Genomic DNA, 21,906 nt, shown 5'->3' on the forward strand with positions numbered 1-21,906 from the left:
GTCACATTCTAGAATTCGAACTTGTACAGACACACTCCACACAGAGCAGAAAAGCTCAGGAGAAGCTTTGGTTTCTACATACAGACAAATACTGCAGCAGCAGTTGGCACTTCTGTGATACTGTGCTGCAGCCATCACCCCAGAAATACTTAGCCTCAACATGCCAGAAAGATAACTAAATAGGCAGAATTCTATTGTTTTGCTGTCACCAAGAAAGTTCATCACAGTTATGAGGGCAGAGCTGCTGCCTGCCCAGCTGAGGAGAACAGGAGCAGGTCTCAGGTAAGGAATATCACACATTCAAAATCACAGTATCACAGTATCACAGTATCATCAGGGTTGGAAGAGACCTCACAGATCATCAAGTTCAACCCTTTACCACAAAGCTCAAGGCTAGACCATGGCACCAAGTGCCATGTCCAACCTTGCCTTGAACAGCTCCAGGGACGGCGACTCCACCGCCTCCCCGGGCAGCCCATTCCAGTGTCCAATGACTCTCTCAGTGAAGAACTTTCTCCTCACCTCCAGCCTAAACCTGCCCTGGGGCAGCCTGAGGCTGTGTCCTCTCGCTCTGGTGCTGGCCACCTGAGAGAAGAGAGCAACCTCCCCCTGGCTACAACCACCCTTCAGGTAGTTGTAGACAGCAATAAGGTCACCCCTGAGCCTCCTCTTCTCCAGGCTAAACAATCCCAGCTCCCTCAGCCTCTCCTCATGGGGCTGTGCTCGAGGCCTCTCACCAGCCTTGTTGCCCTTCTCTGGACACACTCAAGCATCTCAATGTCCCTCCTAAACTGGGGGGCCCAGAACTGAACACAGTACTCAAGGTGTGGTCTAACCAGTGCAGAGTACAGGGGCAGAATGACCTCCCTGCTCCTGCTGACCACACCATTCCTGATGCAGGTCAGGATGCCACTGGCTCTCTTGGCCACCTGGGCACACTGCTGGCTCATGTTCAGGCAGGTATCAATCAGCACCCCCAGATCCCTCTCTGTCTGGCTGCTCTCCAGCCACTCCGACCCCAGCCTGTATCTCTGCATGGGGTTGTTGTGGCCAAAGTGCAGCACCCTGCACTTGGAGCTATTGAACCCCATCCCATTGGACTCCGCCCATCTGTCCAGGAGGTCAAGGTCCCACTGCAGAGCCCTTCTGCCCTCCAACCCAATCACATCTGCCCCCAGCTTGGTGTCATCTGCAAACTTGCTGATGACTGACTCCATGCCCTCATCCAGATCATCTATGAAGATGTTAAAATCGAGAGAGGGAAGGTACTCAATTGACAGGGAAGAAATATGAAGAAGGGTCTGTGTGTACATCTCCCAGTTTTCTTCAGCGTCACAATCGCTCAGCACTTAAAAAGAAAATAAAGCCTTCAAGATGTCCTAAGCAAGGTTAATTCAATAAATTGGTTCCTTCCTATCAGAATTGTACTTCTATTTTCCTTCTCTCACACTGCTATAATAAGCAATACCTCCAAGGTCAAATCCTGGGTATGGTTAAAACTCAAGCAAGCCAATTGCCAGTGGATGGCTCTCAGCATTTGAGCCATGGAAGTAAAGCCTCCTCTTTTTGTTCTGTCAGCAGATGGTTTACCCTGGCTTAAGAGTTTATGAAAAACACATTGTCACCTGTTCCTTGATGTAGGAACAGGAATGCAGTCATAGAGGAAAATGCAGCAAGTTTTGTATGTTTCTTGCTGTACAAATACATTCAAATCCCTTTGGAAGGCTTGATATCCTCCACTGCAAGGTCTCTGGTGGTCAAAAACTGGAATCGTTTGTGGCAAGTCATGATGATGGAAGCATTTTAAACTACCCATACATAACATAAATACTGCATAATCCCTTCATTATGCCATCATTTGGGAATGCATGCTGCCATTCCTGCCATTATTTGGTATTTGCACAAAACAATCATAAAGAATTACGAGCTGGAGGTGAAGGGACAGACAGACTGAGGTGTGCAGAGAGGGGCCACGAGGATGATCACCATAGGGCTGGAGCACCTCTCCTGTGAAGACAGACTGAAAGAGCTGGGCCTGTTCAGTCTGAAGAAGAGAAGGCTCCAAAGTGACCCTATTGTGGCCTTCCAATATCTGAAAAGGGCCTATGAGAAAACTGATGAGGGACTTTTTAGGGTGTCAGGTAGAGATAAGACTAGGGGGAATGGATCCAAGCTAGAAGTGAGTAGATGCAGATTGGATGTTAGGAAGCAATTGTTCACTGTGAGAGTGGCAAGACACTGGAACAGGCTGCCCAAGGAGGTGGTGGAGGAAGTCTTTTAAGGCTAGGCTGGATGTGCAACCTGATGTAGTGTGAGGTGTCCCTGTCTGTGGCAGGGGAGGTAGAGCTAGATGATCCTTGAGGTCCCTTCCAGCCCTGATAATTCTGTGATTCTATGAAAAGCACTCTTCCTCTCAGCATTCTCCTGCTTAAGAGTTTATCTGATAGTCTCTGTATTGCAGGACATGATGCTGTTGTGGAAGACATCCAGCATCTGTGTTCCAGAGAACACAACTGACATCAGCTTCTGTGAGGGACCATGATCTAGGCCTGAAGGGAAGCTGGAGCACGTGAAGGTGGGGAAACATGGGTGTGTGTCATACTAAGTGGTGAGGCTATGGGATAACCATAGACTAGGGAGAGAGAAGGCATCAACGCTGCGCAAGGAATATGGAGCAAGCAGAGACAAGACACACAGCTCAGGAACTCACAAAGTTCCTAGTACGTGGATGTTACTAACACGCTGCAATTCTGTGAAGGGCAGCACATTACCTGGACTGGACCACAATCAGAAGAACAAACAAGCACAGGAAATATATTTGTTTCTCTCCCACAGTTCCAACAGTTGAACCTTGACTCTTTTACCTCAGGAGATGAGGACAGGAAAGGTTTGATGTATATATTCGAGTCATGCACTTTCAGGTCATGGTCTCCCAGTCCCCGGGTCACTCCAATTGTTGCCATAACCCGAGCCTGGAAATAAAGAAAAGCAATGGAATCAAACCTTGTTACGTTGCACTGTGCCAACAGGGAAAGTGACAATGTTCCTACTCCCTAACTGCTACAGTTAGGGAAACTTTTTTTTTCTCTAGATTTAACACACCTGATCAGCTTTGAAGCTTTTCACACTCAGATCATTGCCATTTCCCTTGTTATTCAAAGCTTTGTATTCACCCACATCCTAGAGGGTGACTAGACTGTCATCATCTGTAAGGTATGAGGACTACAGAAACCTAACAGTCACTTCACTGTCCCATGCCAGTCTACAGAAGCATTTCCTCAGCAAATTACACTGACAGTAAACATCTTTTGCAAAATTATGGGCAGCCTAACTACTCACCTCTAGTCTTTCCCTATTGATATATTGCTGTATGTTCCCTCCAAGGAAAAACGCTAAAGGCCACCTTAAATTGTTGAAGAGGCAGGTGACAGTGGCAGAGATCACAGTGTGATGCAGGGCAGGTCTGCTGTTACCTCAAGTCTGTCACTTGCTTCCCCAAGCACCTTCCTCTGCAAAATGAAGCTGTCTCCCAAGAGGTTCAGTAACACTTCTCTAAAGATTGACCAGGCAAGACAGCCTCATGGGAAACCTTGCTCTCTGCTGTCTAGGTACCGCTTCCCCACGAGTCTAGTTTAGCCACAGCAGCTTCTGAACACGAGAGCTCTCAGCATCAGTAACAGCAAGCAACTGACTTGAGATTATTTTGCCTCAGTAACCACTGGCTGCACAAGGCAACAAGAAAGCAAATTTTAAAAGATATGCATGAAACATTTTCTAAGTAGTTACAAACCTAACCACATTCAGAGATAAGCCACAGGTCTGAACGCCCCAAACCTGGACTTATTTTGCAGAGGGCATATTTTCCCATTGAGATAATAACCTAATGCAGCAGGGGAGCACTATTTAGAAACACAGTGAGCATACCGATATTGGCAAACTGACACCGCCGCCTCCTTATATTGATCCTAGTGCTGCATGCAGCTAAGCTTGCTGGGATCAGCACTAATCATCTCACTGTTCTTAATTACAGAGCTGGAAACAAAAGTACACCCAAACAGAAAGGTTAGTTTCTCCCTTTCAAGAGAAGCTATCAGCATTCACACATCAGAAGAATGCGATGGTGAGTTCAGGTTCACTAGCTGAAAAAGATACAGTTAAGGGGTCTTATACTTTCCAAATCCTGGCCTGATCCTTCCCCTTCCTAAGTTAGAGTTCTGCACCTAAGAGCACTATTAAACATCCTCCTGCTTTGTTTTCAAACATGAGATATTTTCCTATCTTCATCCAGCCTAGTTATATTTTACAATGAAACAGGGAACATTTAAAATGAATTATTTAAGAGGGTCTCATTGTAGTCTACTTACAACGACAAAAACAAAAGCAAACCAAACAGCAAATAACTACATTTGACAATACACTAAAAATGCTTTTTTACATTAAGTTCTCTCTGTCACCACTTAGACACGAGACTGATTTATGACAGAACCAAGGTATTCTTTAAAACTGTGAAAAAGACACAATAAAGAGATGCTGAGTGGAAAACACTGGAGTGCCACAGGCTAAGCCAAATGGTAATCAGCACAGAACTCACTCTTCCCTTGCTCTGAGGGAAGCAAATATGCTCACCTTCTTGCCCTCTCCATATATAAGGGGAAACTTCAAGTCATCTTCCTCAATGGTTTTGTATGCCCTGTGGGAGGAGGACAAACAACAGTTACAAAGCTCAGTTAGTGATCTGGTGCCCTGAAACAAGCAGCAGCTCTTACAAAATAACCACAACCACCTATACACCAAAATTAACTGCCCTCCTCCCCCCCCCCATTGTTTTCCCTAGGACTTTATGAACCAGGATGTAAATTTATTTTCCTATTGAAAGATTTTTCCTTAAAGAATTATCCCTTCTGCCAAAAGGAAAAGTGAACAGGGATCAGTGCTGGTTCTGGTCCTGTTCAACATCTTTACCAATGACATTGATGACGGGACAGACAAACAGAGTATCTGCTCAGCAAGTTTGCTGGTGATACAAAAGCAGGAGGCTTCTCTGACACACCTGGAGGCTGTGCAGCCATTCAGCAAGACTTGGACAGACTGGAAAGCTGGGCAAAAAGGAACCTAATGTGGTTCAACATGGAGAAGTGCACCTGGGAAGCAATAATAAATTGCACCAGTACATGTTAGGAGGTGATCAGCTAGGGAGCAGTCCCATGGAGAAGACCTGGGAGTCCTGGTAGACAAGTTCTGCATGGGATAGCAATATGTCCTTGTGGCCAAGAAGGCCAATGGGATCCTGGGGTGCATTAAGAATAGTGTGTCCAGCAGATCAAGGGAGGTTCTCTTACTTCCCCAAGTGAGAACCCATCTGGAATACTGCATCTAGTTTTGGGCTCCCCAGTTCAGGAGAGACAGAAATCTACTGGAGAGAATCCAGTGGAGGGCTACAAGGATGATGAAGGGACTGGAAGCACTGCATTATGAGGAAAGGCTGAGAGACCTGGGGCTGTTTAGTCTGGAGAGAAGACTGAAGAGGGATGTAATAAATGGATGTAAATAGATGCAGGCTGGGTGTCAATAAGGAAGGGACAGGCTCTGCTCACTTGTGCCCTGTTATAGGACAAGGGGCAACGGATGGAAACTACAGCACAGGAAGTTCCACCTCAACAGAAGGAAGAACTTCTTTACTGCAAGGGTTCTGTCACCCTGTTCAGCACTGGAATAGGCTCCCCAGGGAGGTTGAGCAGTGTTCCTCTCTGGAGACTTTCAAGACCTGTCTGGATGCATTCCTGTGTGTGACCTGCACTAGGTTCTATGGTCCTGCTCTGGCAGTAGGGTTGGACTTGAAGCTTCATCTCCAGGGGTCCATTCTAACTCCTAACATCCTGTGAACATATGTATATATCTAGTGTGCCAAGCTGCCTAAATTGCTCACAAGGACAAAGAGTTGGACAGGAATAACGTGCTAATCAGGTAAAATACCACTGGCTATGGCAGCAGCTATACCATAATACAATGTCTTGAGAAACAAAAACAAAGAAACAAAAAGCCCCAAACCCACCAAGAAGCTAACCAATGCATAGGTTCACGCTGCTAGCATGAAATGATGAGCAATGACAGGACATGTACACAGCCAAAGTGTGAAACAGCTCTCTGATCCTGTTCTCACTTTCCAGGACTGCTTACACCAAGAGAAGAAGCTTCACATGCTGAAGAGCCTTAGAAGGCTATTTAGTTCTCACTTGACCTTGACCTCAACAGTCAGTGTTGTCAGAGATTTTGTGGTTTACAGCAGCATTCCCATGGCCAAGAGACAAGAGAAGTAAATGCTCATGCTCCAGTTCCGTTTACTGCATGCCTGTGTACTCTACCTTTTACACATCCATCTGCTGACATTGATGAGGTGAGGTGAGCATTTTTGCCAGTGAGAAATAAAAACAAACTTAAATACATAATTAGATGGCTGTCATTCTTGCAAGCTGGAGTCCCTTTACACCACAAAACTGTCCCTCTCCAGCCTTTCCCTGCATGTTGTCTTCCCCTGCTGACCCACTCCTGCCCAAAGCCCCATGGGTGAAACCAAAATCATCCCCTAAGCACACAAGTCAGTGCTCTCTGCCACAGTGGAAGGGAGAAGTGTGAGGAAGGAAAGTGCTGTGGCAAATGCCTTGCCGGGCACCATCAGCCCCTGCTGCATGGCAGCCCAGTTGGGTTAGCTGCTTGAACTCCAGGGAATTACATTCAATCAGTTCAAGCAATGTCAAGGCTGTGACACAAACCAAAAGGGCGAAATCCTTTATTGTAATCCAGCTCCCTCTGCTTCATCACAATATGGCATAGGCCTGGTATTGACAAATGGTCTTGTGTCACACAGCTATACATGCTGCATCACCTGGGCAAGCCTCAGACTTAAAATGAGTAGCACAGACATTCAAGCATCTTTAAATTTCCCAGTAATCACAGGCAGAGCCCATCTTAGAGTTTGTGGGTGGAGAGAAGGAGGAAAAAAAGAAGAAAAACCAACCAAATTTCAGGGAAGCAACAGTGTGCAGGACTCCACTCCTGTACTACAGAAGATTACTCTGTGTGAAATCCTGAACCAGAACTGGCTGAATTTTGCAAAACACAGTGGGTGTTTCATGGGAGACCACATAGTCAAGATTATCTTGGGTATGTACCCACAATACCAAGGCCTGTCCATAAGAGTCAATACAGTTGAGGCATTTAAATGTCATTTTGTGCTAGGGAGACTAAATGGATTAGCCTTTAAACCAAAGAAAAAGGCACTACAAGTGGCCAGCATGTTAATACTTCCCTGATGAATAAATTGTGGCATAGCAATTTTTTTGGGGAAGGATGAGTCATTCATGGACTTTGCTCTTGTTCCTTCCTTTATTTCCAACAGAGAACAGCTAACATCTCTACCTCAGACATCAACTTGGATTTCCTGGTTTGAATGTGGAGGATACCTTTCACTATCCCTGACTGCTCATGAACATATCCCAGAATTTCCAGGGGGACCAGCAGTGCTGGAAGCCCTAATTGTAGAATCACAGAATTACTGGGACTTGAATAGATCTCTGAGATCATCAAGTCCAGCCTATGACCTAATACCACCACATCCACCAGACCATGTCACTAAGTGCCGCATCCAATATTTCTTTAAACGCCTCCAGGGATGGCAACTCCACCACCTCCCTGGGCAGCCCATCATAGTGTCTAATTCCCCTTTCCATCAGGAGGTGCTTCCTAATAGCCAACCTAAACCTCCCCTGGTGCAGCTTCAGGCCATGCCCTTTTGTCTTGTCACAAGCTGCATGGGAGCAAAGCCTGCCCTCCACTTTACTACACCTTCCCTTCAGGTAGTTGTAGAGTGTGATAAGGTCCCCCTTGAGTGTCCCCTCTTCTCCAGGCTAAACAATCCCAGCTCCCTCAGCTCATCAGACTTTCCCTCCAGTCCCTTCCCCAGTCTGGTCACTCTCCTCTGGACCCATCCCAGCACCCCAATGTCTTTCCTGAAGTGAGTGGCCCAGAACTGCACACAGTACTCGAGGTTAGGCGTCACCAGTGCTTCACCTCCTTGTGGAGGAGTCTGACCCCTTCCCTATTTCTCTTGACACCAAGAAACAGGGTATCAACTGAGTTCACTCTGGGCATCAGAGTCAAGTGATTAGTCCAACCACAAGCCCCAGAAGGCAAACATTCCTACTGGATTTTTGAGCTGTGGTACATATTTGGTACAAATAGCAAAAACTACCAAGCTGATATGAGGTAACTCTTTGCAAGCTCCTTTTAACACAAAAGCCCAAGCCCATTCTTTATCACAAACTATATTACCTGCAAGAGAACTACAAACATAGTCAGTGTGGTGGTGTTTAGGTCATAGGCTGGATTCTATGATCTCAGAGGTATGTTCCAGCCTCAGTAACTCTGTGTGATCTTGTGAAACACTTAAGACTGACTTAAGACTCTCACTTTATATTGCCCAGTAAGTGGCCAAAAACCACTCGGACAAATCTTCTTCCCTTTCTCCCTTACACTCTCCTGCATAGCACCTCACACTGATTGCATTTTAGGAAGATGATAACAAAAGGGGGAAAAAAAAGGCATTGCTTAGGCCAGTTCCCTTCAAAAGAACACTTCCCATTGCTGAGTCCAGAATCTTTTTGGCATCACCGTAGGGACCTACATCCCTAGGGCCTTCAACTGTGACACAAACAGTATAAGGATGCTAGAAGAGGCTGTGTTGCAAGGGTTGAAGCTAACATTTCATCAGCAGATGAGGAAAGGCAGCTGACTAGCCTATGACCTCCTGAAGCTATGTGACTGAGTGTAAGGGGTTAACCCTCCGGGGGGCAGTGGTCTTGACCCTGGCCCCAGATCCTCCTGACTCTTCCCTGGGAGTGGGTTGGAGCCTTACTCCAGGTGTACTGTTTAGCCCACTCCCACTTCCTATCTAGCCCCCTATAAAAACAAAGGGACTGCCTGTTTTGTTCTCTCTTGCCTTGCCTTCCTGCCTGATAGCACCAGTCTCCTGTTCCTAGTGCTCTTTGTTTTACCACATGGCCAACAATCCACGAGGTGGACAATACCCATTGCCATCAATCTGGTTGTATACACACATAGTATCTTGTTTTCCCATCCCTATACCTCTTTGTAACTCCCCTATCTCAAATACCTTTTACTTATTGTTAGTTTTCTCTTTTAACTTCCCAATCGAAGTGAGACTGTTTATTTGGGTGTGTTTTACCTTTTCCCTGCTAATTCCTTTTTTTTTGTTTTTAAGGGGGGAGAGGAAAAGGCATTCTGTAAATTGTTATTGGTTCTATTAACTATATTTGAGTCTCTGGGAAATTTATACTGGAACCGAGATAGTGAGGGAGACCCAGAGGGGCAGAGTGATTTGTTCTGAGGTTTTTCACAGCAAATCACCTCTTGGGCTTAGTAGCTGGGTGTCAAGACTCATTTCAAACACCTTTTTTTTTCCCTGTTGGTATTGCCATTGCCTGAAAATTTATCAGCACTTGAAAAACAATGCTCTGAACTGCAACCACAGCAGTGGAGTTGGCACAGAGACACTCAAAAGCAACCTGAGACACTCAGGAAAAGAAGCTACGTCCTGCATGACTAGCAAAACAAAATTAATAATATATGAGCATAGGGTTTACTGCAAGAGAAAGATGAAGAACAGCTTTTCAGCTAGCAGCTCAGCAGCTACACTGGGGAGAGGGAAGTAAGGTATGGAGTTCATTTTGGCTTATGCTCTGTGAAACCTCCTGTACTTAGTATGTGTGTTTGTTTCACACTGGTGTTATGGAGCACTCCAAATTCCTTTCTTCTCTCCACCCCACTCCCCAAGGCAGGTTTGAATGGGCAGGAGGAGAAGGTAAGAAAACCACTTTCCCCACCCTTGCCCTGCAGGCCTGAAGGGGGAACAGCAGGAGGCCTTTCTGCACATGTGCTGACCCGTGTGGGAGCCCACACTGGAGTCAGGCTGGTGGTTGGCTGGGATTTTGCAGCCAATATAAAGCGGCAAATGGACACTTTGTCTAGAAAAGCATAAATAGAGCAAGGGAGAAGGTGTGAGTGGTTCCCACCTTGACAGAGCTCCCGACAGGAGAAGGTTCCTGCTGTGACAGAATTCCCATTTTGGACAGTCCATGCTTTTGGATGCCTACTACCTTTTGCACGGCTCTCCTTTTTACACCGTCCCTGCCTTTGGGTAGTTCTCCCCATTGCATCATTCTGTGCAAGCTTGGCAAGTCCTGGGGTCCTTTGGAGAGAGCTGCCAGCAGCACCCGGACCCAGCTACTCTCAGACCGCATCACAGCTGATCTGCTGGCTGCTATTCCAAACTGTGGAGACCCTGGCAGTCTGGCTCTCTGCTGCTGAGGCAGCATTGCTTCCTCTAATCTCTGTCTTGTAGAAGCTGTATTGAGAGACATTTCTGAGTTTGGCAGCTTTGCCACTTGCCTTAAGCTTCTACAAAGTGGATCCAGACTACTGGATACTGCTTGCAGCGACAGGAGGCAGCTGAGCCACAGAGAAATCCAGCAAGGGATCACTGCCGAATACCTATCTCACCTCTGTGAGTAGAGCCTGCTGTTCCCTTAATTGTCTGCTCAGCCTGATTGCTAGTGGGGTAAAGCTGTGTTATAGCTTAGCCTCTTCCATTTCCTGACTTCCTAAATCTCCAAATTTGTCCATAACATCTATTGAAGAATTCCTGATCAAATTAGAAGATGTGAACGAACCTAAACAAGTTTAGAGGGTAGGATTTATATCACAGGATCATGGGATAGTAGGTGTTGAAAGGGACCCAAGATTGAGTCCAACCCCTCTGCCAGAGCAGGACCACACAATCTAGCACAGATCACAGAGGAATGCATCCAGATAGGCCTGGAGAGAAGGAGACTCCACAGCCTCTCTGGGGAGCACGTTCCGGTGCTCTGTGACCCTTACAGTAAAGAAGTTCCTCCTTGTACTGAGGTGGAACCTCTTGTGGTGCAACTTACACCCATTGCTCCTTGTCCTATCACAGGGAGCAAGTGAGAAGAGCCTGTCCCCCCCATTCTGACCAATCCTCAGGTCTGTCAGCCTCTCCTCATAAGGCAGTGCCCTCCAGTCCCCTAATCATCTTTGTAGCCCTCCACTGGACCCTCTCCAGCAGATCTCTGTCCCTCTTAAACTGGGGAGCCCAAAACTGAATGTAGTATTCAAGATGATGTCTCATCAGGGCAGCGTAGAGGGGAAGGAGAACCTCCCTTGATTTGCTGGACACACTCTTCTTAATAGATCCCATTTACCTTCTTGCCCACAAAGGCACATTGCTGTCCCATAGATAACTTCTTATCCACCAGGAATCCTAGGTCTCTCTCCACAGGACTGCTCTCCAGCAGATCACCTCCCAGCCTGTACTGGTGCAGTGTATTATTCCTCTCCAGGTGCAGGACTCTGCACTTTCCTTGTTGAACCTCATTTGGTTCCTCTGTGCCCAGCTCTGTCTGTCCAGGTCTCACTGAATGGCCACACAGCCTTCAGCTGTATCAGCCAAACCTCCCAGCTTGGTGTCATCAGCAAACTTGCTGAGCAAGTTTTACAATTCAGGGGTGGGGTTTTCAGGAAAATAAAATAATTCCATTTTTATAATTCCTGACTCATCCACACTAATTCCCTGCCTCCACAACAGTAGGTTACGACCTTATGGACTATTTTGCTTGATTTTATGTAAAAAAGTGGCATTTTTTTCCTTCATGTGCTGTTTAGAGATTGCTGTGTGTGAAGATATAATAGGGTAGTTGGTACACCAAACACAGACACAAAGAGAATCTGAGGGGAGTGTTTGGCTTTTCTAGTGCCAACCTGGTCTTATTCAGTCAACTGCCTAGCTCACTGTTGTAACAACCACAGAGCTGCAAGCCCCCATCTCTTTGGTGGTCTGCAGCAATAAGACAAGGAGCAATGGGTACAAACTTGAACATAGAAGATTTCAACTCAATACGAGGAGAATCTTCTTTACAGTGAGGGTGATGGAGCACTGGAACAGGCTGCTCAGAGAGGTTGTGGAGTCTCCTTCTCTGGAGACTTTCAAAGCCCACCTGGATGCATTCCTGTGTGGTGATCCTGCTTTTGGTAAGGGGGTTGGACTCAATCTCTGGAGGTCCCTTCCAACATCTAACGTTCTGTGTTCTTCCTTGTCTGCATCCCAGCACGTCTCAGTGGCCACCAGGGTATGACAAAGCAGGTTATGCTATTGCTTGCTGCTCTGGATGAGCCTAAATCCTGTCAAGTGCTTCTGCCACGTAAACCTCTATTTTTTCCAAATGGAAAACCAGAAAGGGTGGGGGTGGTGAGTAGAAAAGGCAAGCCTGTGCCCAGCTACATCTAGCTGCCCCCCCCCCCCCCTTTTTTTTCCTTATTTCTTCAGTTAACTTAAGTTTCTTCTTTTCATTTCAAAAGAATTATGAAATGCTACTGCTGTCCAAAAATGCTGAAGTAGGGCTTGACATATGTACCACCCACAAAGTTACATTTGGGCTCAGGATCAACATTTCAGAAAACGGGGCCAAATCGCGCTGGGAGCCAAAAGAGATGTCAGAATGAAAGAACTAGGACTGACATGATCTTACTTCTGTGCTAACTGGATTCTGCTCTAAATGCACTGTGGAAAAAATATAGCACTAGAAGCTGCTAAATGCAGAAGACAATCTACAGAAGAAGTTCTTTACCATGCTGGGGTCATTAGGAGCACTTTAGGCACCCTTAAAATAAAAGATGATCAAAGCTACCTGTGTATTGCTGGGTCAGAACTTGTGTAACTGGTGAGCTCCCAAATACAAAATTCAGAGCCAAAATCTTGGATCACTTCTTGCATGTGTTATGCGTTCTCCTGTCACAGAATTTGTTCTTAGAGCTGGCTTTCTGAAAGCACATACAAATTCACATAAGGTCAGAAGTTGTTTGTGACCAAAACTGGAACCCATGTTGCATTTTCTTTACAGCAAACTGTGTAAGGTTACTGGTCATGAAAAGTATCATGTTGGCATCCCCTGGCATAACAGATGGCAGTAAAAACATAAACTACCCTGACCTGGAAAGCTCAGTTCTGAGAATGATAGGGGAATCCAGACTCTGTGCTCTGCTTTTCCATAGCACTTGGCTTTAGAAAGTTTATCCATATTTTACATCTCTACTAGTGATATCTGATAGCAAACTGAGAATTAAACCTAAGGAAAAACAAAAACCCCACCAAAAAATCATCATCAAAGGGCTTTAGCTTGAAGCTAGAACAAATCCCACCTGTGGCAAGCAAGCAAGAAAAAGCACTATAGCTTCAGAAATGTCCTAGTTAATACTGAGCACACGGATGAAGGTTCTCCCTTTGAGACAGTTTGTAGATTCGGCATAGCATTGCTTTGCTACCATTCTGCAAATAACTCCAAACCCAGAACACCATCCCCAAACACTCTCCATCCTTCCAAGAAGCCCCCACAACAAAACTAACCCCAGCTAACCAGCCAACCTCCTTTCCCCCAGGCTCAACTTCCTTTGGTCATACCAATGGAAACAACAGATTTTAATGTTTGAGCAACACAAAACTTGATAGAAACTGTTGGTTTTTACCACTTCAATACAAGGGATCTTACCTTTTAGGTGAGAGAGCTTAAGTGAACAACCCAAAAGGAACTACTTATCTGCACTGTTTATAGAACTACTGGCATCAAACTGGTATAAATGCATGCTTACTACCAAGGAGAAAAGATGGTATAGTGCAGGTTCACAGGATCACAGGATGTTAGGGGTTGGAAGGGACCTCCCAAGACCATTGAGTCCAACCCTGCTGCCAGAGCAGGACCATAGAATCTAGTGCAGTTCATACAGAAATGCATCCAGACAGGCCCTGAAAGGCTCCAGAGAGGAAGACTCCTCAACTGCCCTGGGGAGCCTCTTTCAGGGTTCTGTCACCCTTACAGTAAAGAAGTTCTTCCTCCTGTTGAGGTGGAACTTCCTTGCTGTAGTTTTTATCCATTACCCCTTGTCCCATCACAGGGCACAAGTGAGCAGAGCCTGTCCCTTCCTTCCTGACACACAGACCTCATATATTTACAAACACTTATTAGATCCCTTCTCAGTCTTCTCTTCACCAGACAAAAAAGCCTGAAGCCCTCAGCCCCTCCTCATAAGGCAGTGCTCCAGCCCCTTTATCATCTTCGTAGCCCTCTGTTGGAATCCTTCGAGTAGATCCCTGTCTCTCCTGAACTGGGGAACTCAGAACTGGTTGTAATAGTCAAGGTGAGGCTTCATCAGGGAAGAGTAGAGGGGTAAGAGAACCCCCCTTGATCTGCTGACACACTCTTCTTAATGCACTCCAGGATTCCATTGGCCTTCTTGGCCACAAGGGCACATTGCTGTCAGTTAGGCAGTGAACCACTCAAAAGGGTGCAATTTATGTCTTGATCCAGACATGGTTTTTAAGAAATGTCCTTATTCTGCAGAGACAGCATTGCCTGATACTAAGTACCCTCTAGGTAGGCTAGCTTTAATGTTCTAGTGCCTCAGTATCTTTCCCTTATTACTCTTCTGATATATAACGAGGCAAAAGGATGATAAACAAAGATAATAAAAGCACACAAAATACAGTATTGTTTGTCAAGACAAAAGATGATGACAAACCCAAACCAATTAACAAGCAATGCATGTGCACATGTGCATGAACTAGTTTTATGGGAAAGGTCCCCTCTAAATCAAGGCATTTCATAGGGTTTCTTTCAGGTAAAGGGGAAAACATGGACATTGTAAAAGAGAAGTTTTTTCCCCAGAAAATTAAGAAACAATTTCTTCTGGACTTGAAACTATATAATACCTCGTTTTGTACATGTGCTGGTTTGAAGCTAGCTAGAATGTTTTAGTGAGAAGGATTACATCATAGGCTGTGAAAGACAAACAAGGGTGATGTCTACCTCACTCATAGGCTTGCTGAGAGGTCTAAGAACAAGAGAATAAACATAGATAAGGCAGTTCAGGCACAGCCTGGACTTTTCAGCTGCATTTTCTCTTTAACCTTACCCTCCATCTATCTGATTAATCCACCTGCTTCCTAACATCCCTGGCCAACCTTCCATTCTTCCTTGGGGCACAAGGCAATGTCTGGGGTAAGGTTGAGGGGCGAGAGAAGGTGGAAGGGCAGCTGGGAGCTCCTCCTGGGGACTCAGGTTTCAGGGGGGCTGTTGTGTTTCTGTATTACCTTTTACCTTGTATATGTCTGTCTATAACTGTATATACTGTAAATATCTGCTTGTCTATTGTGTCAGCTGTAAATATAAGCTTCATTCAATTTCCAGAGCTGGCTGAATCTAGTCTGGGTGATTTCCAAAGAGTGGGGGGGTGGGTAACACCCAAGCCACCACATCCTTTTATGATGTTTTACATGACAATTCTGTCTAGCCATCTACACATTAAAAATAAAAATGACAAGTAATCTGAACATGACTCGTGCACACATAGTATCTCTGGCTTGCTCAAATCAGACTAGGACATGAGCTCTGGACCTCCAGGGAGCCTACACTGTCATGTACAGTCCAAATATGGAGTCTGGACTTTGGAGATGATGTATCCCCTAGCATCATGTGCTCATGTGGAAGTAATTCCTTAACAAAAACAATTCTATACATCTTGGCCAGCTTGCTAGTTTGAAGCTAGCTAGAATGTTTTTGTGAGAAGAACTAGATTACAGGCTGTGAAAGACAAACAAGGGTGATGTCTACTTCACTCACAGGCTTGCTGAGAGGTATAAGAGCAAGAATCCAAACAAGGCAGTTGGTCTCTGTCCGAGGTCTGGCCTGCATCTCTCTAACCTCACCTTCCATCTCTCTGATTAATCCACTTGCTTCCTACCCCCCATCCGACCCTCCATTCTTCCTTGGGCACAAGACAACAGCGGGGGTAAGGTAGAGAGGGTGGTTGGGAGCCCCTCCTGGGGACTCAGGTTTCTGGGAGGGCTGTTGTGTTTCTGTATTACCTTTTACCTTGTATATTTCCGTCTATAACTGTATATACTGTAACTATCTGCTTGTATATTCTGCTAAGCTGTAAATATTAAAGCTTCAATTTCCAGAGCCAGCTGAGTCTAGCCTGGGTGATTTCTAAAGCATGTGTGGGGGGCAGGTAACAGCCAAACCATCACACCAGCCCACTTTAAAGATTCAAGAACTAGCATCTTCTCAGCCACTTCCTAGAGTCCATTTGAATCATAGAATCCTAGAATTGTCAGGGCTGGAAGGGATCTCCAACCCCCATGCCATGATCAGGAATACCTCACACTAGATCAGACTGCTCAGAGCCCCATCCAGCCTGGACTTAAAGGCCTCCAGGGATGGGGCTTCCACCACCTTCCAGACATATCTAATGGAGCCTTAAAAGAACTTGATGGAGGAAAAGTTGGGGAGAGGGTGGGCAAGGATCCAGACAGCTCCTTGCCTAGACAAAGCACGAATCAGGGTGAAATGAACTGAGGGTATTTACAAGCACTCTCCTTTGTTCAGGAGGCTGGGAAGGAGATGGCAAGTGTACAGTCAGGGTTTCATTCGTGACTGGTTGAGCTTCCATGGACAAATTGTGTGCAGATACTGCAGCTGAACGTCAAGTAGATCCATGTTCTGCAACTGTTTCACTAGGGCAAGCCTTTTTTTTTGTTTTCCTAGTGAGCTTGCTATCTTGAGTGGTCCTGAAAACTTACTTTATCTCTTCTACTTTTCAAAGACAAACAGGAAGGTTTTGTCAGCAATTTTCTTTGGAGCTAGAGGGGCTAGGGAAGTGGGCTGTTAACACCCTATGTGCTTAATGTACTGTGATGGACAGAAAATCCTTTAGTAAATTCACATTTTGCTGCACTTGTTAGAAGGATGTGGTGAGGCAGACAGAAGGTATACTACACATTAACCTCACAAGTGCCTGCTCCACCCATGCTATCTGGGATCCTCTGGAAGGATAGAATACCGCTGTTAAAGGAGCAATCAGGAAGCAAACTCTTCTGGGAAAGACTGTTGTAGTGTAGGATAGGGCAGGCATTAAGAAATACAGAGTAAGCAGAGGCACCACCATCCCACAGCAGTGTTGGAAACTCCTCCAAAGAGCAAAAGATCTCCTCTCAGTAAGGAGCAGAGCCATAAGCCACTCTGGGGTGGCAACAAAAAGAGAATTTCCTAGGGACCCAGCTGAGATCATGTCAAATTTGTGCAGCTACAGAAGCCAGAGAAAGTAAGAGCTGGGGAAGAGACTTCACCTCACCAGGAGGAAGAGCTGCTTTTGTCTGGGTTTTCAGATCGATGATTACCTCATCGCAGCTTAGTTTCTTTCTGATAAAACAGTCTGGGAGTCTTTTGTTTGCCCTTGCACATGTGGCACCTGATCTTGTGCCAAGGCAGAGCCCATGCAGAGATGCACAGCCATGCAGGGACAGACCTTAGATACACTGCTTCCCAAAGGAGATGATCCTGCAGGATGTGACTCAGACCATCCTAGTTTTTGTCGTGCTCACTTGGCCTGAGGGGCCATTTACAGAAAAGCCTTACTCCAGACTTCAGCTTTCTCTTTTGTTGCTGCACTGCTACTTCCTTGTTTCTCTTTTCTCCTGCCCTGAAGACACTGGCTCAGCTCCTGTGGCATGTGTGCGCTTCGGGAAAACAGAGCCATTTGTCACTGTCAGGAGACGTGCTGTACACAGCAGGTCAGCTCTCACCTCCCGTTCCTCCTGCAGCGAGAGCTGCAGATCCTGAAAAGATGCATAACATGCACATTGCAAACAGCCATTCATCATCGTGGAGCTGTGCTCCCGACACCCAGCCGCAACCTAGCGAGCTGCTCTGGTCGTGTGCACCAGAGGCACATCCCATCCCACCACCCTGCAACTAGAGACGAGAGCGAAGACACAGAAAAACCCCAAACAAGCAGCTCCGGATCACGGTTTCTGCTGCAAAAATGATATCATCTCTCTCTCTTTATCTTCCCACTGCTGCAGAGGTGGCCCATAATCATTAAATTATGAAAATGTAAGTTGCTAGGAGGAAATTAATACCAGGCACGACTGGGGAAAAGGCTGCTTTCTTGTGAAGTAATTATGAAATTAAAATTTGATCTCTCCCTGGCGATCGTACAAAGGATACGTCTGAGGTCTGGAAAACAACAACGCAGCCAGGACTCCAGCAGAAGAAGCACAGAAGGTTTCACTAGACAAAAAAGCTCAATTAAAAAGAAGGGGAGAGGCAGGGGAGGGGAAAGGATGACTTTTTGTGAATTACATGAATCTGGCTCAATCAAGCAAGTTATGGCACAGGGTTTGCAGACTTTCAATTACTTTTTACAAGTTGGAATCAAGCTGTTAGGAAATGCAGCTTATCTGAATAAGACTAATAATGCTAAGCTAATTAGACCCACAGGCATTAGCTAGCAGATAAATTCAGGACAAAAAGAGGGACACTGTCACTTTAAATACTGCCTTGGGATCGGTGGAAAAGCTAATGAGGAGTGTCATTTGGGGCTGTTTTATTAGGTGGTTCTCCAGAGAATATGGCCTGAGGTTTCTATAGCAGGGCTTCTGCACTTGATTCAATAAATCAATTTATATTAAAGGGGGGCACAGAGCGGGCGCCTGCTCCATAAAGCATTTCTGTGGCACTTCTCAATCTGCTCAGGCACTCCTCGGGCAGGATACCTGAGCATCTTGTCAAAGGAAACGGAGCCCAGCAACGAAGAACAAGATAGTGGCTGCATTGGCAATATTTGTTCAAATCGGCTCACACATTACCAAGCAAAACATGCACATTGGCTTTCACCAGGGGTATTCTGGATCCCCAATAAGTGACTAATGAGAGCCTGTTTTTTTGTGAGCTGGGGTCTGAACCGCAGACGGCAAGGCAGGCTGCACAATGAGAGCAAAAGGCATCCATCCCAAACGAAATGAAGCGGCTTGAAAAGTGAAGCTGCTTTTTTAATCAGATGCTTACAGGCTGAAAGACATTCCCTGTTGGAAAGAAAAGGGCGAGCGCAGAGCAGGCTGGCAGCTTTCCAGGCAGTGGACAATATTGACTCTAGAATAAAATGGATTTTGCTTAGTGCTCGCCCCAGGGCACCAGCCTCCCTGCTTTGGAATCAATCACGAGGGCAGGCGATTCCCCGGCATGGGCTGCCCCTCGGGCGGCTGAACCATGCGCCACAGTGAACTCTCATCAGACACATGGGCAGACCTGGCGACATCTCTGCTGCTGCTACGCGTAAGGCATGCTCAAAGGCAGCGGACAATTCCCCTGCTTGTTGCCATCTGCGCTTCAGCCCATGGCATGCAGCGGGTACTACACCGGCTTGCATCATTTTTGACGGGATGCAGCTTAGCTCTGCATGCTCCTGGAGGACAATGAAAGCCACCCATAAATCAGGTCCAAAAATGGGCGTTGTTTATCTGGGGTTCTTTTGCCACCATGAAATCAAGTGAAGAAGCCATGATCCAGAATCAAGCCTTTAAAGTATCCCAGTTAAGTGCAAGCAGCAGAAAGGCTGCTGTTTGCACTCCAAGGGAGACCAAATATTAACTTTGAAACCACCAAAGCTGATGCCAGTTGGTAGTGCCTTCTGGATGCTTTTGGTTAAGTGCAGCACTGTACAGCTCCTTCAACCCCACAGGAGGCTGAGAAGGGAATCCTGGAAGGAGCCACTGAAGGACACAATATGCAAAAAAAAAAAAAAAAAGCCAACAACAAAAAACCAGGTTTTGGAAAGGTGTCCAGGTTGTGGTCAGAGCAAAGTGCCTCAAAAACCATCCACAATGGATCTATCTTGGAGTAATAAAAACCTGACCGACCAGGTCTTAACTTCTACATAAAAAGTGGAGACAGAACACAAATTCTGAGCAGTCCTTTAAAGAAGCAGTTATTATCTGGCCTGCTTTTCCTCTCCTGATATATTTCTACCTCAGGCTACTTGCACCCCATTTTGGAACTGGCAGCACTTGCACCAAGTCTTTCTTGACGCTTCTGTTGCCAGAACTTGTCAGAGCCACCAGAACCACTCTCCCTTCAACTCAAGTTTAACCTCTACAGGCCAGAGGCCTGAAAACCCCATCCCGGAGACCCAGCTGTGAAAGACTGTCAGTAATACAGATGTCTGCCAGCAAATTACAGCTCGAGACAGCTCAGAAGCTTGTTCAGCAGGAGACACATAGCTTTTAAGAGGCCTTGCCAGCTACAGTACACATTTTGCAATGGTCGCTCAACCACAAAGCACATGAGGCGAGAGTGCAGGAGCACTTAAGCTCATGGTCAGCTCCCACCTAAATGGGATTTATTTTAGATATATTCAGTACAGTGGATTTCTCCTTCCTGCTGCCAGGAATGGGTGAGAGAGACAGAGGGACAAGGAAAAGGCTGGTCTCAAAGCAATAACAGGCACCCTGGACTAGCGATGCAGTATACATTGCTATGTTGTATACATTGCTAGGTTGTCCTAATGCTGTGGGGAAACTTGGCAGCTCTGCTACCACTGTGGGATGCTGAGACAAAGCCAGTGTGGAAACTTCACATGAGGGAAAACTAAAAGAAGGAAAGGGGGAAAGTGAGAGGGGAAGCGAGAGGGGAAGCGAGAGGGGAAGCGAGAGGGGAAGCGAGGGGGGAAGCGAGGGGGGAAGCGAGGGGGGAAGCGAGGGGGGAAGCGAGGGGGGAAGCGAGGGGGGAAGCGAGGGGGGAAGCGAGGGGGGAAGCGAGGGGGGAAGCGAGGGGGGAAGCGAGGGGGGAAGCGAGGGGGGAAGCGAGGGGGGAAGCGAGGGGGGAAGCGAGGGGGGAAGCGAGGGGGGAAGCGAGGGGGGAAGCGAGGGGGGAAGCGAGGGGGGAAGCGAGGGGGGAAGCGAGGGGGGAAGCGAGGGGGGAAGCGAGGGGGGAAGCGAGAGGGGAAGCGAGAGGGGAAGCGAGAGGGGAAGCGAGAGGGGAAGCGAGGGGGGAAGCGAGGGGGGAAGCGAGAGGGGAAGCGAGAGGGGAAGCGAGAACAAACAAACAAAAAGGCAAAATGCATTATGACAGACCCAAAGACAATAACCTTTTGTAATCCAGACAAGCTGAGCAAGCCAAGCCATTGTTGAGGATCTGAAAAGCTCCACAGCACAGGAGTGAAAAAAAAAGTAAAAAACATCACACAGCTTCTAATAGAAAACACAGAAGGCATCCTGAATGCTCATTTTCCTGAAGAAACATCAGAGCAGAGAGTTTTATACCCTCTCAATAAAGGGTTCAGTAATGAAGCATAAGAGTGGCTGTTTCTTCACCTGCACCCCCCCCCCCCCCCCCCCCCCCCCTCTATATATATGTGTGCCAATGTCAACACACAGTGAACACACCAAAAATTATTCAGACAACTGATCTTCTGCATTGTAAGTGATAAAAGTTTGGCAGTGTTTTAGCATATCAGGCTTTGGCCAGCCAAAGCTCCATCTGAGGTTTTCTAGAAAAGGAATAGATATGCTAATTTATTCTCCTTTATAGATATTGTCCTTAGAAACAAATGCAGAACAGACACGTCCTTGGTCACAGCATCCTACTGCATCACTTAAATATAAGAATTAGAAAAGGAAGGAAAAAGAAGCAAGCCTTCAAAGTGAAGAATGGCCACTGCAAAACACCAGCCACCACAAGCCATCACCTCTGAGGGCCCACCAAGCTGGAAATTTAATGTCTTGTCCATGATCTCAACCATTAAAACTGATCTAGACTTTTGGATAAATTGAAACAGATTGCTTCTCCTTTGCTTAGGAGATCACTGCACACAATTTGGTGGGAAACAAGACTACCCTGAGCAAATACCCTGCAAAAAGAAATGGATCCTTATTTAGAGGGCTCTGATTTAGATAATGTATGGCTACAGAGCAATTCCCTCATC

At 46.4% G+C, this 21,906-nt stretch overlaps 1 protein-coding gene across 1 annotated transcript in view; it reads right to left on the reverse strand.

Annotated features, from left to right (window-relative positions):
* Nucleotides 1-21,906, reverse strand: part of PPM1H (protein phosphatase, Mg2+/Mn2+ dependent 1H) — a 165,007-nt gene that overhangs the window by 16,337 nt on the left and 126,764 nt on the right. Inside the window, exons 7-8 of the mRNA XM_064142247.1 lie at nt 4,627-4,690; nt 2,865-2,972 (exon numbers count right to left, since the gene is read on the reverse strand). Coding sequence (XP_063998317.1) covers nt 2,865-2,972; nt 4,627-4,690 — 172 coding nt within the window. The remainder of the gene's footprint in view (nt 1-2,864; nt 2,973-4,626; nt 4,691-21,906) is intronic.

This window comes from Pogoniulus pusillus, chromosome 4 (assembly GCF_015220805.1).
Source record: "Pogoniulus pusillus isolate bPogPus1 chromosome 4, bPogPus1.pri, whole genome shotgun sequence".
Classification (NCBI taxonomy): domain Eukaryota; kingdom Metazoa; phylum Chordata; class Aves; order Piciformes; family Lybiidae; genus Pogoniulus; species Pogoniulus pusillus.